This window comes from Quercus suber, unplaced genomic scaffold (genome assembly GCF_002906115.3).
Source record: "Quercus suber isolate HL8 unplaced genomic scaffold, Cork oak 2.0 scaffold_206, whole genome shotgun sequence".
In the NCBI taxonomy this organism is placed as follows: domain Eukaryota; kingdom Viridiplantae; phylum Streptophyta; class Magnoliopsida; order Fagales; family Fagaceae; genus Quercus; species Quercus suber.
In genome coordinates, this window is record NW_027069664.1 from 700,039 (window position 1) to 714,504 (window position 14,466).

The 14,466-nt window shown below is 35.1% G+C and overlaps 2 protein-coding genes across 2 annotated transcripts; both read left to right on the plus strand.

Annotated features, from left to right (window-relative positions):
• Positions 1 to 358: 358 nt before the first annotated feature.
• Positions 359 to 2,749, plus strand: LOC112022391 (uncharacterized). The gene is made up of 2 exons (XM_024054979.2): positions 359 to 566; positions 1,380 to 2,749. The coding sequence occupies exon 2, from the start codon at positions 1,504 to 1,506 to the stop codon at positions 2,308 to 2,310; it is 807 nt and encodes a 268-aa protein (XP_023910747.1). The 5' UTR covers positions 359 to 566; positions 1,380 to 1,503; the 3' UTR covers positions 2,311 to 2,749.
• A 3,578-nt stretch (positions 2,750 to 6,327) lies between these two features.
• LOC112022397 (uncharacterized) lies at positions 6,328 to 12,028 on the plus strand. Its single transcript, XM_024054986.2, has 6 exons — positions 6,328 to 6,834; positions 9,033 to 9,182; positions 10,037 to 10,295; positions 10,382 to 10,600; positions 10,731 to 10,873; positions 11,341 to 12,028. Exons 1-6 carry the CDS (start codon positions 6,538 to 6,540, stop codon positions 11,638 to 11,640), a joined length of 1,368 nt encoding a protein of 455 aa, XP_023910754.2. The 5' UTR covers positions 6,328 to 6,537; the 3' UTR covers positions 11,641 to 12,028.
• The last annotated feature ends 2,438 nt before the right edge of the window (positions 12,029 to 14,466 follow it).

Sequence of the window (14,466 nt, forward strand, 5' to 3'; positions counted from 1 at the left end):
GATGAAATGGTGTTTAGCATTGCATTGATTGTGTTGAATTTTCTAATGTGTTGGTTCTGAAATAATTTTTTTTTTCTTTTTTTCAATATCAACTTTTTTTCTTTTAATTCCAAAATTTAGTTAAAAGAAAAAAAAAAGAGTAAAAACGACGTCATTTTGACTCAATTAACAACAGGATATAAATGGAGTTTAACGGATTACTAAATTGATAACAATTGAAAGTTAGAGAATTGAAATAATAAAACTAAAAATCAGAAAACTAAAATTAAAAAAAAAATTAAAAATTAGAAAGCCAATTTTACATTATTACCTGAATAAAATTATGGGGTAAAAAAGTAAAAGAAGTTTTTTTGAAAAATGAGTGAAAAAGAAAAAGTAGTTTATCCCTCGTATCGGGGACGCTCTCACAAGTTTCAGCTACGTCCCAAGATTCTCAGTCCTCAGACAAATAAAGAAAGAGAGAGATTGGATTTGGGGGTTTGAATTGATTCTGAACCCGCTTAAGCTTATTTTATTTTATTTCATTTTTCTCTCTTAGCAAAATAGCGCTTCAACCCAACAAATCGGTAAGGATATAAGATCGTCTCTCAATTCTCTTCTACCTGTTCATACTCTGCGCTTTTTAGCTTTACTATTAGTAATGGTTTATCATGCTTTGAATTGTACAGATCCTTTGCCAATTTCTTTTTTTTTTTTGCTCCATTTCTGTCCTAGATTTTCAGGTATGGGTTTGTAGCTTTTATTATGGTGATTATTTCTTGCGTTTCTGCACTGGTTTTTTTTTTTTTTTTTGGAAAGGCTAATTTCCAAAGACCCATATTGGAATTGGGTTGGATTTTGAAATGGGTATTCGTCAAAACGAACAAAAAACTGTTTTTGATTTTTTATTTTATTTTGCACTATTGATTCGAAGTTTGACCCTTCGGTGGTTTGTGTCAATTTGAAACTTGGTAGTGGTTCTAGAAATTGAATTGGGGGATTAGTTTTGTTGTGGAAATAAGGTTACTGATAACTGGTTCAGGCGTTGCTTTGATAGTATACGTTGTTGGGAATTGTGAATTTTGATCTGAAACAACTGCTAGTATTTCTTATGTAGTCGTTAATTTACTGATTCTTCTCAAAAGTTTAAAGTTGAAAATGGTAAATTTAATCATTTAACCGCATAATTCTAACACTCTCTCACATGTGGGCTCTAACTCCCGTTTAATAGGTAAGGCTCAACATGTGAGATTTTAAATGAGAGGTAGACTAGAGTAGACATGAATCGAACTCGGGACTTTTTACTTTGATACCATGTTAAACTACCATGTATTAGTAATTTATCTCTTACCAATATGCTGCAGACTAGATGATTTACTTGACTGTATCTTCTCTTTCAGGTTAAGTTTCTGGAGCAACGTGTTTCCAGTTGTCATTATGGTAATAGACACCTTGGTTCAAGGTTTCTGTGGCAAACTTAGCAAGTGATGTTATTTTTATGGTCATTGTTCCTCAAATACTAAAATGTGGAGTTTTGCATCCAATTGCATAGCTGGAAATATTGGACTGAAAAATGACTCTATTAACCAAACCCAAGCTGCTTCTGAATGCTCTGATGATGAAGCTTCTTCTATTGCTAGCAGAGAGGAAGGACTAGAGTGCCCAATATGCTGGGAATCCTTTAACATCGTTGAAAATGTACCATATGTCTTATGGTGTGGCCATACCCTTTGTAAAAATTGCATTCTGGGACTGCAATGGGCTGTTGTGAAATTTCCCACTCTACCAATTCAGCTTCCACTCTTTATCTCCTGCCCATGGTGCAATCTCCTATCCTTCCGTCTTGTTTACAGGGGAAATCTCAAGTTTCCTCGCAAGAATTACTTTCTTCTCTGGATGGTTGAGAGCATGCATGGTGACAGAGTGAAGTCTCATTCTTCCTTCGCTAGGGATCAACAATCACTCTGGCCTACAAATGGAAATTTGCCAATGGGAGGTCAGGTAAGCAATGGTAACCTCAGGAGGGGACAATATATTCGTCATCCTGAGCCATCAGGATCCCACCATGCCCATGGTCGTCTCAGTAATTATCTCAGTGTGGAGACATTACACTCTTCCCTTCGGAAGTCGCTGATTTTCTTTGTTCATATGACGGCTAAATTCCCATTGGTTGTTATATTTCTTCTGATCGTCCTCTATGCAATACCTGCTAGTGCAGCCATCTTGGCTTTGTACATACTTGTCACAGTTCTGTTTGCTCTCCCATCGTTTCTTGTTCTGTACTTTGCATATCCTAGTCTGGATTGGCTTGTGAGAGAAATCATCACTTGAGATGCTATTCGGGGTTTGCAAGTGCTGTGAATAGATGTTTGCTCCTATAAAAATGCATCCTCTCTATCCAAAGAACCATGAAACTTATAATTCAACGACTTTCCACTGTAAGGCTGCCCCAATGCTTCCCTTTGAAAGACACTCAATGTCAGTACCATTCAAGACTTTCATTTTCAGATTCATTTTTAGTGCTTTTAGAATCTGGCTGGTATGATGGCTGTGATATTAATGACTGAAATTTTATAGCGTTGGTGCATCCAAGTCTTGGAGTGAATTTTCATTTTCCTAGACATAGTTGGATTGTGGATATCCTAAGGTTATTTATACAGTTGTAATAGGTAACTAGCATGAAGACCATATATGAAGAGCTTGAGTATTTGTTTGTATGGAATATTTCTATATTATAGTTATGTAATTTAATTATAGTTGGTTGATGATAGATTTGGGATCAAGCAACTTAATATTGGTTTATGTCCTCTTTATAATTATTTGTTTAAGTCACAGGCAGAGTTCTTTGCATTTTACACCTCCTGAATGACTTTGTGGCTGTAGATGATAGCTTGCTGGATTTGTTTGTGTTCTTGTCTTGTCTGATTTGTTGTATTCAACTTTCTGTCTGGTCAAATAGAGGATCAGTTTGTAGAAAGTTTGAAATTAGTTTGTATTATGATCTTTTGAGAGCATCCAGAGGAGTTCTATTCCTTAGAGGAGCATTTGGGGTGCTAAGGTGCCTCAGAAGGTTGCTTCTTCTTTACTTTTATTTTCTCTTTTCCTGTTTTACTTGCTGCTACATTGGGCAAATCACCAAGGGGCGTCAGTGGACAATCTTTGAAAACAAGGTCTTGTGATTGTTGACCAGTGTTGTATGTGCAAGAATAGAGCACCTTCTACTTCATAGCATAGGTCAGTGGCTCGGGATATTTGGTCATTTGTGTGTACTTTATTCAGGGTGGTTTGGGTTATGCCAGAGACTGCAATGGATGCTAGAATGTTTGCTAGGAAGATTTTATTGTAACATAAGTTCCAAGAAATGGAAAGCTGTATCAATGAGTATTGTGAACAATTTAGTGAGAGATGAACAGTTGAACTTTTGATGGGGTTGAATTTTTAAATCATGTTCTTAAGCAATTTGCTTTAAGATCTTTGTATGATTTGATGACTAGCTTGGGTAGGGTCCATGTATCTTCTTTTCTGGAGTTTTTAGATCATTTAATTCTTAAGAGTATAGTTTCTTAAGAGTGGTTTATTGCATATTTTGTGCATTTGCCCTAGCTCCTCTCTCAAATGAAATTATTTTACTTTTCAAAAAAGAAAAGAAAAGAAAATAGAGGTCATGGTGGATGTTGAAAAACTGGATTTATGAAATTTCAAGGCTTGTTTGGTTTAGAGGTGTTTTGAATCATATCACTCAAAACTCATAACTGAGTTATCAAAACACATGGGACCCACACAAATTTTTTTGTTTGGCTTGATTTTCACGTTGTGTTTCCATCACTCAAAACTCACAAATTTTGAGTTAGATTGATGGAAACACAAAGCAAGAATTTGGTGTTTCCAAAAATTGAGATACATAACTTAGTGGCACCATTGTAATTTTTCGACCTTTGTGGAGCTCACAACTTCTGTGTTGTCTTGTCAGCTCAGACCTGTTTGATATTATTGTTGCAAACAACCACAGTACCACCACAACAAATCCAGTGCCACCACAACAAACCCAGCACCACCACAACACCACCACAACAAAACACCACCGAAACACGAACCCAGCCCCACCCAGCGCCGCCATAGCAACCCACTGCCAAAACACCAAAATCAACCCACAAAACCAACCGTTGATCCACACCACCGAAACGCAAAACTAGCCCCAACCAATTTAACCCAGCCCCACTGAAACAACTCACCACTTTAAACCCAATAACCACTGATTCAAACTAACCAAAAACAGCTAAGAAAGAAACAAAGAAGAGAGAAAAAAAAAAATCAAATATAGATTAAAGAGGGGAAAGATAGAGAAAGCTGAGAAAGAAACAAAGAAGAGTGGAAAAAAAAATCAAATATAGATTGAAGAGGGGAGAGACAGAGAAAGCTGAGAAAGAAACGGAAAAGAGGGGGGAAAAAAAATCAAATATAGAGTGAAGAGGGGAGAGACAAAGAAAGAGAGATAGACAAAAAAATTTGATAGAAAAGAGGGAGATTCAGAGAAATTAAAGGTGAGAGGATGCCATGGTGGGAGAAGTAAAGGAGGAAGATTTTTTGTTAACAGTAGCAACACTGGATAGTGTCAGTGGGTGGGGTTCATGGTTTTGGCAAAAAGTTGTAGAGATATGTAATTGAGTTATGAGTCCAAACAGGTATTTTGCAATTTTTGAGTGAAACTAAGATTTGAGTAGGGAGTTATGAGTTTTGAGTTTGAGTTACGGGTTTTGAAAATTGAGTTATGAAAACTGAGACACCTCTAAACCAAACAGGCCCTGAAGTTGAGACAGGTAAAGCTGTTCTAATGATTCTATAGTGTTGTTTTTTAGTTGCTGTAGTTTATGTCTGGTTAGTCTGAGCAAGATTGGTTCATTAAAAATTTGCAGCAGTAAAACAACATTTCCCTTGAGCAGCTTGTCTATTGAACAGTGTGTGTACTTTTGACCATGGTTCTTCAACTAGCTCTGGTGTGGGGACAATATCCATTGTATAAATCTGGTAATTCCTTGAATTCAGGAATGATCTGTATTAGCGGAGGCCATGAATATTGTGGCTAGCACAGTGCTACATCTTGACCCTGTTTTTGGGCCTAAATAAGAAGCTTTATTCTTATTCCATACTAAAGCGGGAATACTACTCATCTCCATCTCCATCTGAGGTGCCCAAAACGGAAAGTAACAATCACAAGCCCAACTAGCAAGAGAAGGCAATAAAAATAAAATAATATTGCATGCCACTGCCTAAGTACATGAGATGAGAGGCTTTCCAAAAAGAAAAAGATTGAAGATGCTCCAAGATATCTGCTATAATTTTGACTAAATGTTCCAGTGATTGAACAAGTAGAAACCGATGTAAGAGCAAAACCAAAATTATTTTAGAATTTATATTTTCAGACTTTTGTATTTATCTCATAGGAAATTGGATGGTTGTAAACTTTTATTCAAATAAGGGTTAGATTTGAAATTAGATAGAGATTATTAGTATTTGAGGTCAATTAGAATTAGTTTCCATTAGTTGTTATCTTTCATCTTTTTACTTCCTAGAAGCTTTAACTTTGTATAAACTTTTGGTCTATTTATATTTGAGGATAGACGATTGATTAATGAAATTTTAGATTGGAGATTTTCTAATGGGAGCTAATTCCTAACGCCTTAGATGTTGATGCCTAAGTTTCTTGTTTAGGGTTTATCTTTTAATTTTGTTGTTCTTTTATTTTCCACTTGATTGTCATGCACCAAAAACTTGTGTGCATTGCCTTCCCATATGTATCTTGTCCGCCCAGAAAAAGAAAAAAAAAAAAAAAATTGCATCTTGTTGGTCTTAATTGTATTTGGTATGATGCTATGACCTCGTTTAGACAGAGACATTAACCAATTGCTTTTCCGCATTTAAGCCAAATCTCCACCTAAGCCAAAGGCAAATATGTAATGCTATGCATGTATTCAACACCCAACCAAACTTTTGAATAAAAATTAGAGATAACATTTCCTTCAATAGCGTGCAGAGTGCAAAGTAAGTTCAATCTTTAGAGCAAGAAGCAAACAATACTAAGAAATGCTCTGCTCTTGTTGCAAACCACACAACTTTTTCCACAAACTAATATTGTGATTGATACATAATAAAAATAATGTTAATAATAACTCAAATAAAAACAATATTTTTCCGATCATAATAAATCATATCAACAATTAAGAAAATATTGTATCCATAACATTATTTAGTGGCAATTTATGAGGAATTGAGGATCTAACAATTGTATTAAAAACAAATTTTAAAAATTTAAAATCACGGTTCTAGAAAGTTCTGCTGATTTCCATTTCTACGTGATCTCTATCTTTTTTCTTCCTCCACCATCCACAATAAATCTAAAAATCCACGCAGGACAATCCAACATAGATCCCCCACGTGTCACAAACACAACCTGGAATTGAAACCTTAGATTCTGCTGTGTACGCTACAAACTCCAACAGTCCAACTGGTTAGCTAGTTGATGGTAAAGAAACGAAAAGAGGGCTTGGGTTTCAAAAAAAAATGGTGGCAACCATTGCTGTTCCTTCCCCAAAATCCTCTATCTTGCAAAAGCAGAACCCAGTCTCTCTGAGAGACCCAAATTGTAGTTTCCTTGGTGGCTCCTCCTTGAAGCAGCTAAAACGCAGAAACAAGAGAAGAGATGCAGATCATGCCATCAGTTTGGTGGTTCCTTCAGCAAGCCTCGCCACCAACACAGCCACAACCACAACCAATCGTGGTGGCAGGTTTTATTTCAACTTCACTGGATTTCCCTTCCCTCTTGGCCCATTTCTCAACAGGAGCACTATAAGGACTGAGGTCTGCTTCTTTGCCTTCAACTTCACTTTATTCATTTTAATGTTTCTCTTAGCTAGCTTTCTTAATTTCTTCTCTGTTTTCTCTTCATTTTATTGGAATTAGCTGTCATTTGTTTCCAATATTGAATTTCTTAGTATTTGTCTCATTGTTACCAAGCTGGCTTTGTCACATTTTATTGCCTTTGTCTGTATTGCTTTGATTGCTGTTTCTTTATTGGCTTCACTTATTAAGAAGGGAAACTGTTTTTCTATCTTTTAAGATCTTTGTATTATATGTTTATGTTCAACTGAGTGGTCTAATAAGTTTCTGTGGTTTGTGATTTGTCTATTATCAGTTTATCACTTTTCTCTTTGTCATGGATTCCCATATGCTTGCTTAGTTAATCCAAATTATGGCTTTGGCAAGCATATGATTTTACTAGGGGGAGATAGTGTGGTGTCTATATGTGGTAAGATTTTGCCAGTATTTCAAGGCTTCTGAAACATGAATACAAATCATTCCGTCCATTTTTTGTGTTCCACTTTATACACTACCAATCGCAACTTTCCATATATTGTTTTTACTATTCCTGAAACATGATTTTGGAAATAGAGTTTCCAAAAAATGGTTCATGAACTCACTTAACCACTGCAGTCACTGCGCATGATTTCTTGCATACTTTGTTGGTCCAATACGAAAGTGGTTTCCATTTTCTTTCATAGGTTACAGCTTGTCCAAGTACCACTTGGTTGATTGCCAGATATTTTAATGATTCTCTGTCAAAACAGCTAATCAAGTTTTAATCATGGAGGATTGGAAATTTATTATGCAAGCTGATAGTATGAAAGTTATGTTGAATTTCCCTTCCTTGCCCTGCTCTTGACAGAACTCAAGTGATATTTACTCTTTGCTCTTTATGCATCTTTTTTGCTACCTCAACTTGAATCAACTCACTTGTGCATTTAATCGCTCTCTTCAAAATATGACCAAACCATTTAAAGCAACTGTCTCTCCTTTTTTTTTTTTTTTGTATCAATAGGAGCCACCCCTAATATCTCATTTCAGTTGCACTAATTTTATGAATATATTGCTTCTTAACAACCTAACACTCAACCCATAGTGCATACCTGATCTTGTAGAAGTCTTATAAAACTGTCCCTTTAACTTAATAGGTATTCTACGATGGCACAGTTGACAATACTCTTGATGTGCTTCTCCACTCCATCTACCCTACTTTTATCCTATGGTTCACATTCTCTTCAATCTCTCCATTTTTTGAATTATTGATCCAAGATATAAAAAGTGGTATCTCTTGACCATCAAGTCTTATAGCCCCTTCATCATTGTTTCTACTTTTATCAAACGTATATGTACTCTGTTTTAGTCCTACTTAATCGAAACCCTTCAGATTCCAAAGCATCCTACCAAATTTCTAACTTGAGATTTACTCCATGTCTTGTTTAATCCACAAAAACTATATCAACTTCAAAAGGCATACACCACGGGACTTTCTCTTAAATCGATTTTAGTGAGCTCATTCATTACCAATGCAAAAAGATATGAATTTAATGCAAATCAATGGTGATAGGAAACTTATCTGTGATGCCTTCATTTCTTCTTGCACTACTTATATCTCCATCATGCATATCCTTAGTCAAATCTATTTACTTTAGACTTTCTTTTCCAAAGCCACCACTTAACATAACCTCTCTAGGTACCTTAAGTATAGCCTCTATTTTTTATTTGTTTTGAGGAACCTTTAATGGTAGCCTAAGTAAACTCTGTAGGTTGGGATCGTGGTGTGCTTTTGTTTTTCTATATGATGCTTTAATGTATAAGGATGATAAGAATTTTTCTAGATCGGTAGGTTAAGCATTCTGAATCAGAAATCATTGCATCAATCTGTATCAAATGGTGCAATATTGATTGGAAAGTACAATAGACTAGATACAGTTGAATACAAGCAGTAGCAGAGGAATGAACAAGAAAAAAGGAACAAATATGCCTAAACAAAGAATTGTTTCTTTCTCCTTGTCTGCTTGCATTTTCAAATGCTAGGTTGATATTTCATTAAGCATGCTAAGAGCCTAGTTCCAAATTGAAAAGTAAACTGTAACTTGAAGTAATAAACTGTTCATATCATATGATAATGTATAATGTAGTTAGAAGTTCTGCTTTTTATGCACTAACATATCCCTTCTATTAATATCTTTTCTTAGGCTGTGAAGGGCTGCATATGGCTATTCGAACAAGAGCAAGCATTAGGATTCAGCAGTGTGTCCACGAACATTCGAATGACAATCATTAAACTCAAATCTGGTGGATTATGGGTCCATGCCCCAATTGCTCCAACCGAGGAGTGTATTCAGGTTCCATCTTTTTCTTTAATTTTTTTAATCTGTATAATATGAATACTATTAAGATTGGTGGCAATTGAAATACAAATGCATAAAAAATTTCTTATACTCTTTTCTTGGCACGTAAAACTTGGCTACTTGTAATTCAGATTTTTTGAATAATTAGTTTTATTATTTGGGTTGTTTACAGCATTTTTTGTTGAATAAATTTAAATACTTAAAAGGATCTTTTATTATCAAATTATTTCTGTGCTGAATGATACCGGTCATTCTTTCAAGGCTATCTAAGAACTCCACTTTGGAAAATGGCAACAGAGAATTATGTAGCTATGTCCAAATATTTTACATAAAGGATTGCAATGTATTATAATTTATAAATAGGGAGTGTGAATAGATTAAATGTGGTCACATTTCTTGCACTGAAATCATCATAGCAAGATCTTAATCACTTAAACAGATATCATGGTCACATTTTTTACATTAAAATCAGCACAGCAAGACCCTAATCACTTATATGGGCATCAATTACAAAACATTTTGATAATGCCTCCCTGTTTTCATTAAAACAAAGTTAACTATTCTCTCTCTCAAAAGGAAGAAAAGTGTTTCCAAAGTGCAATATAACCAGCCCCTTACGTGATACCTACTCTAAAATCTAAATTGTTCGTCAAGAAAATCGACTGGTCCGGGAAAAGTCAATAGTCATAATTACCACATATGCAAGATCTTCCTCAATATACTAATTTAATCCCCCTTTTTTACGCTTTCAATCTAAGTTATTTTAGTCTTGGCCTCCAAAATTCTGCATATCTTGCATTTCTATGGATTTCCTGTGTCTTATTGATGACCTCTTGGTCTTTCGCCAGCTTGTGAAGGAGTTAGGAGCTCCTGTAGAATACATTGTCCTGCCTACTTTTGCTTATGAGCATAAAATATTTGTTGGCCCATTTTCTAGAAAGTTCCCTCGGGCTCAGGTATGGGTGGCCCCAAGGCAATGGAGTTGGCCTTTGAATTTGCCACTTGAATTTTTTGGTATTTTTCGTGCTAAAACCTTGAAAGATGAGGACTCGTCAACCCCGTGGGCTGATGAGATTGAACATAAAATTCTAAGCTCGCCAGAAGTTGGTAATGTAAACTATGCATCAACTACCTTAACTATGTTTTCATGAATCAAAAGCAGTGATAATTGATTTGCTTGTGGAGTATTTCAGGAATTGGACCATATGTGGAGGTAGCATTCTATCATAAGCGTTCAAGAACACTACTTGTAACAGATGCTGTAATTTTTGTACCAAGGCAGCCACCAGAGTGCATAAGTAAAGAATCCTTGTTAGCATCTGCAAAGAATGGTTTGGCTGTTAAAATTCTTAGTAAAGGAAAGGAAGTTCCGGAGGAACCAATTGTTGACAACATGAGGAACCGTCAAAAAGGTTAGTCCTCTATTGAAATCCAAATAGCACATTCTTTGGTGTTTGTTAGTGGATTTAAGACAAATGTGAAAGCAACTTAAGTGTATGTACCTATCACAAAGTATTGAGTTAGACTTGAGTTTTGGTGCAGGGTGGGAACGAATGGTTCTACAAATTTTGTTTCTTGGTCCATCAAATTTGTTGGAGCCTAATGCTAGCTTTGCTCAGATGTCACAAAAGTTGATTGTTTCGCCCATTGTAAAGACATTGGTGTTCAGCAAAGTTCCTGAAAAGGTAGCTACCCTAGTCCAATGCAGATAATTTTTCCTGTTTTATGTTTTTTTTTTTTTGGTGGGGATGGGGGTGCTCTTAAGTATAGGTTTTGCTCCTCTCTTTGACAAACATTGGTTAGTGCAGCTACCTGTCATTTTTACACCAAAAATATGCATAACAGGGTGGTTTATATGCCTTAGCATTTCATAAGAAACATTGAACTACCACTCATGCCTAGATGTTGAATACTATAACTTAATTGCAACTGAACCAACCAAAAGAGGCATTTAAAGGAGAGGATTTGTCGATTTTTTTTGTTTTGTTTTTGAATTACCCTTGGATGTTTTTCATGAGGACACACTAAATTATAGTAGTGAAACTGAATTGAGTATTGTGACTGAGTTTTTAATGGTGATTTGAAAGTACACCGTTGTTTCACCGAAACAAAAGAAAGTATGAATGACAATCGTATGTGCTTTAAAATTCAGGTCAGGGACTGGATTGATGGCATTGCACGGGACTGGAGGTTCAAGAGAGTAATTCCTGCCCATTTTGCTGCTCCAATAAATGCAAGCAGGTCTGATTTCTTAGCTGCATTCGCATTTCTTGATGACCTCTTGGGTGAGCGTTATGCCACATGGCCTTCACTTTCTCTTCTCTTCGCATCACTTATGGGAAAGGCTGCCAGTTACTTCCCTCCAGATGACATGAAGACCTTATCATCCCTTGATCAGTTTTTAGTCTCAGTGGGAGCCGTGAAGAAGACTGTTTCAGGCAGGAAACGATGACACAGAATGAATTAAAATTTACTTGTGAAGATTGCACCTCTTAGGGTTACAATTTTTCCTGTATATTTAGGTTATAAGGATGTTATTTAACCAATGTTCTGTTTTCTTAAATTTGCAATGTAAAAAGTAGTTCCAATACCGAGAGTGTTTTGCTTGTGAAAGGAAATTCTTCTTTACAAGTCTGGTCCTCTCAATGTTTCATGACCTAACCTACCAACCAAATAAAGAATAAGAGCAGTTGGTCCTGCCCAACTACATTGGGTCTTTCAGGTAGGGGGCCCTGGTTATTCTGTACCTAGCCATTGTTAAGCATACAAAGCTTCAGGACATTCTCTGTATAATTGCATACAAAGACCCAAATAAGAAGAACCAAGAGTATGTGCATGTCCCTTCCTACTTCACTGGTCCTGGCCTAGGCCGTTACTGCTTTATGTTCTGTTTTAATAAACATAATAGCAACATAGAATGGACTCATGGTTTATAATTATTTCAACACTTTTGATTTCAATGGCATTTTGATTACTACACACCTTCAAAAGGCTTAATAAAATCTTCAGACTGCAGGTAAAATTCTAAAAGCAATTCTTGAATATTGAATACTTATTATAAATTGATGGAAGTTAGGTGCTTATAGATAAACATAGTTATGCTGTCACGGGGTTTAAGTCTAACACATGTTCTACACCTTTTGGGGGTAAATGGAAGACACATTCAACACAAGAAGTAAACACAGTTGGTCAACGTCTACTCTCTGCAAAATAATTAAGCCTTTGTCCTAGTTAAGGAAATGGAAATCTACTCTAGTGAATGCAATTCATGACCATTTAACATGTCTAAAAAAAAATCAATTGGGAAGAAAGAAAGCATTGATTTTCTTGATCCTAATAAACCTACTTTTGGTTGGACGGTCATCCACCTCAACTAAATTCTCATACCAAATACAATGACATTTTTATTTCATTTTCAATTTGCTGATGATGGACAATTCAGCAAAAAATAATAATAATAAAAAAATTTGATGGACACGTACATCATCCACGGACACAAACACAAGCACACCATATATTTTTATAATAAATATAAATAAACATAAGGGGGAGAGGGAGAGTTCTTCTATTTGATAAAATATACATGAAGGGTAATGTAATAGACAACCTTCTTTATAACATTTTTCATATCTTAAGGAAGTGACATGTGCTAGAATAATGATTAATTGATTAAATTGATAATTTCTTAGAACAATTGACAATGAAAAATATTATCAGATGCTCTTAAGATAATTGTTAAGAAGAAAAAAAATGAAGGATTTTATTATTGAACGCCCTAATGGCAATGGTTAAGATGCATTTAATGCTTTACTAAATAATATTTTTATACACTTTTAAAAATAAAGTCAAATTATGGTATCTAAAAAAAAAAAAATAAAGTCAAATAATGCACATATATCCAAAAAAAATACATACACTAAATTTGTGGGTGTAAGTCAATGAATTATTAATATGTGTATTTTATTTATTTTTTAAATTATGCATTACAACTCATAATTGAGTATTTATTAGTCTTTAATCTGTGCCCTTAAGACACTCATTAACATGACCATAAAATGAATCTCATCTATATTGGGAAGCAGGAGAAGTAGTAAAAGTTAGTATGCTTGACCATCTAGAAAAAGTGAATCGACTACATTGAAAATCCTATCTTAATGATTGCCCTTAAGACACTCGATAACAAGATCTATTAATAATTGGGTAAAGCTTAGGTTTAGTGCACTAGACACTGCCAAGAGTAGATACATATCAGCATCGTGACCAATCTAGTGCAATTGAGAGCTAGTCTTGAACCAAGTCCTTGATAATTATTGATTAGGCAATGAATTACTGAGCTCCAACTCCTATATCCGTTTTCAGCAGCTTTGAAAATACTTATGTGGGTAGGCTTATGATAAATAAATGGACTAATAAGTAGTTTGAGTTTTATTGTGGCCTGCACTTTGAAGTATGGATAAGAGTGTGTTTCTCATGTACTGTAATAATTAAATTATATTGAAGAACATGCTAGACCTGAAGCTTTGGAGAGAGAGTGAGAATCCAAGGTGATTTTCCTATTACTCTTTTGTCTCTTTTCTGCTTTTTCTGCTTATCTGATCACCATTTGGTCACAACTTTCTCAAAGCTTTCGGGCATGCCCTTCACATACTATACTGATGCAACCACCTTCTTTTTGGTCCTCAATCCTTAAAGAACATGACTTTTTACCCACAAAGAAAGCTATCACTTTCCTTGGAAACCCCACCTGGTCCTTCTCCTTCGTCCACATCCTTCAAGTTTGTGAATTGAGAGATGCTGAACATCAAACATCAAACATCACGTATTTCCTTTTTCTTGGGTGGTGGAAAATATAGGCTAAAACTTGCCAAGAAAATTGAAATGGTTACATAGGCCAAGAAGGTCCTTCCCACATAGGTTTGCATGCTAAAAGTGGAGCAGGCACTAGAAAGTGTTATCTAGATTTTTATGTTGCGAACTTCCAATCATGATTTTGATTATGTTGATAATGATGTAGCAGTAAGTCAATTAAGTGTGTTTTCATTGTGTCTTATTCATCAATTAAAGGACAACTTTATAGCTTTATAGCTATGTACAGGTTTATATCTGTTTTTATTGTAATATAAAGAAGGATTTTTCTTTGGACTTAGATAATTAGGTAAACGCTACTTAAATACATGATTAATGAAGAAAAAAAAAAAAACTTTGAAATGTCATCATTCAATACATATAATCTAAATTTATTTTTATGTTACGTGTGACTAGTGTGGTTAGTGGTCAC

Coding starts and splice junctions, on each gene's coding strand:
- LOC112022391 (XM_024054979.2), top strand. CDS start 1,504: ATGTGGAGTTTTGCATCCAATTGCATAGCTGGAAATATTGGACTGAAA.
- LOC112022397 (XM_024054986.2), top strand. CDS start 6,538: ATGGTGGCAACCATTGCTGTTCCTTCCCCAAAATCCTCTATCTTGCAA. Junction 10,296..10,381: donor TCTAAGCTCGCCAGAAGTTG/GTAATGTAAACT, acceptor GGAGTATTTCAG/GAATTGGACCATATGTGGAG. Junction 10,874..11,340: donor TCAGCAAAGTTCCTGAAAAG/GTAGCTACCCTA, acceptor TTTAAAATTCAG/GTCAGGGACTGGATTGATGG.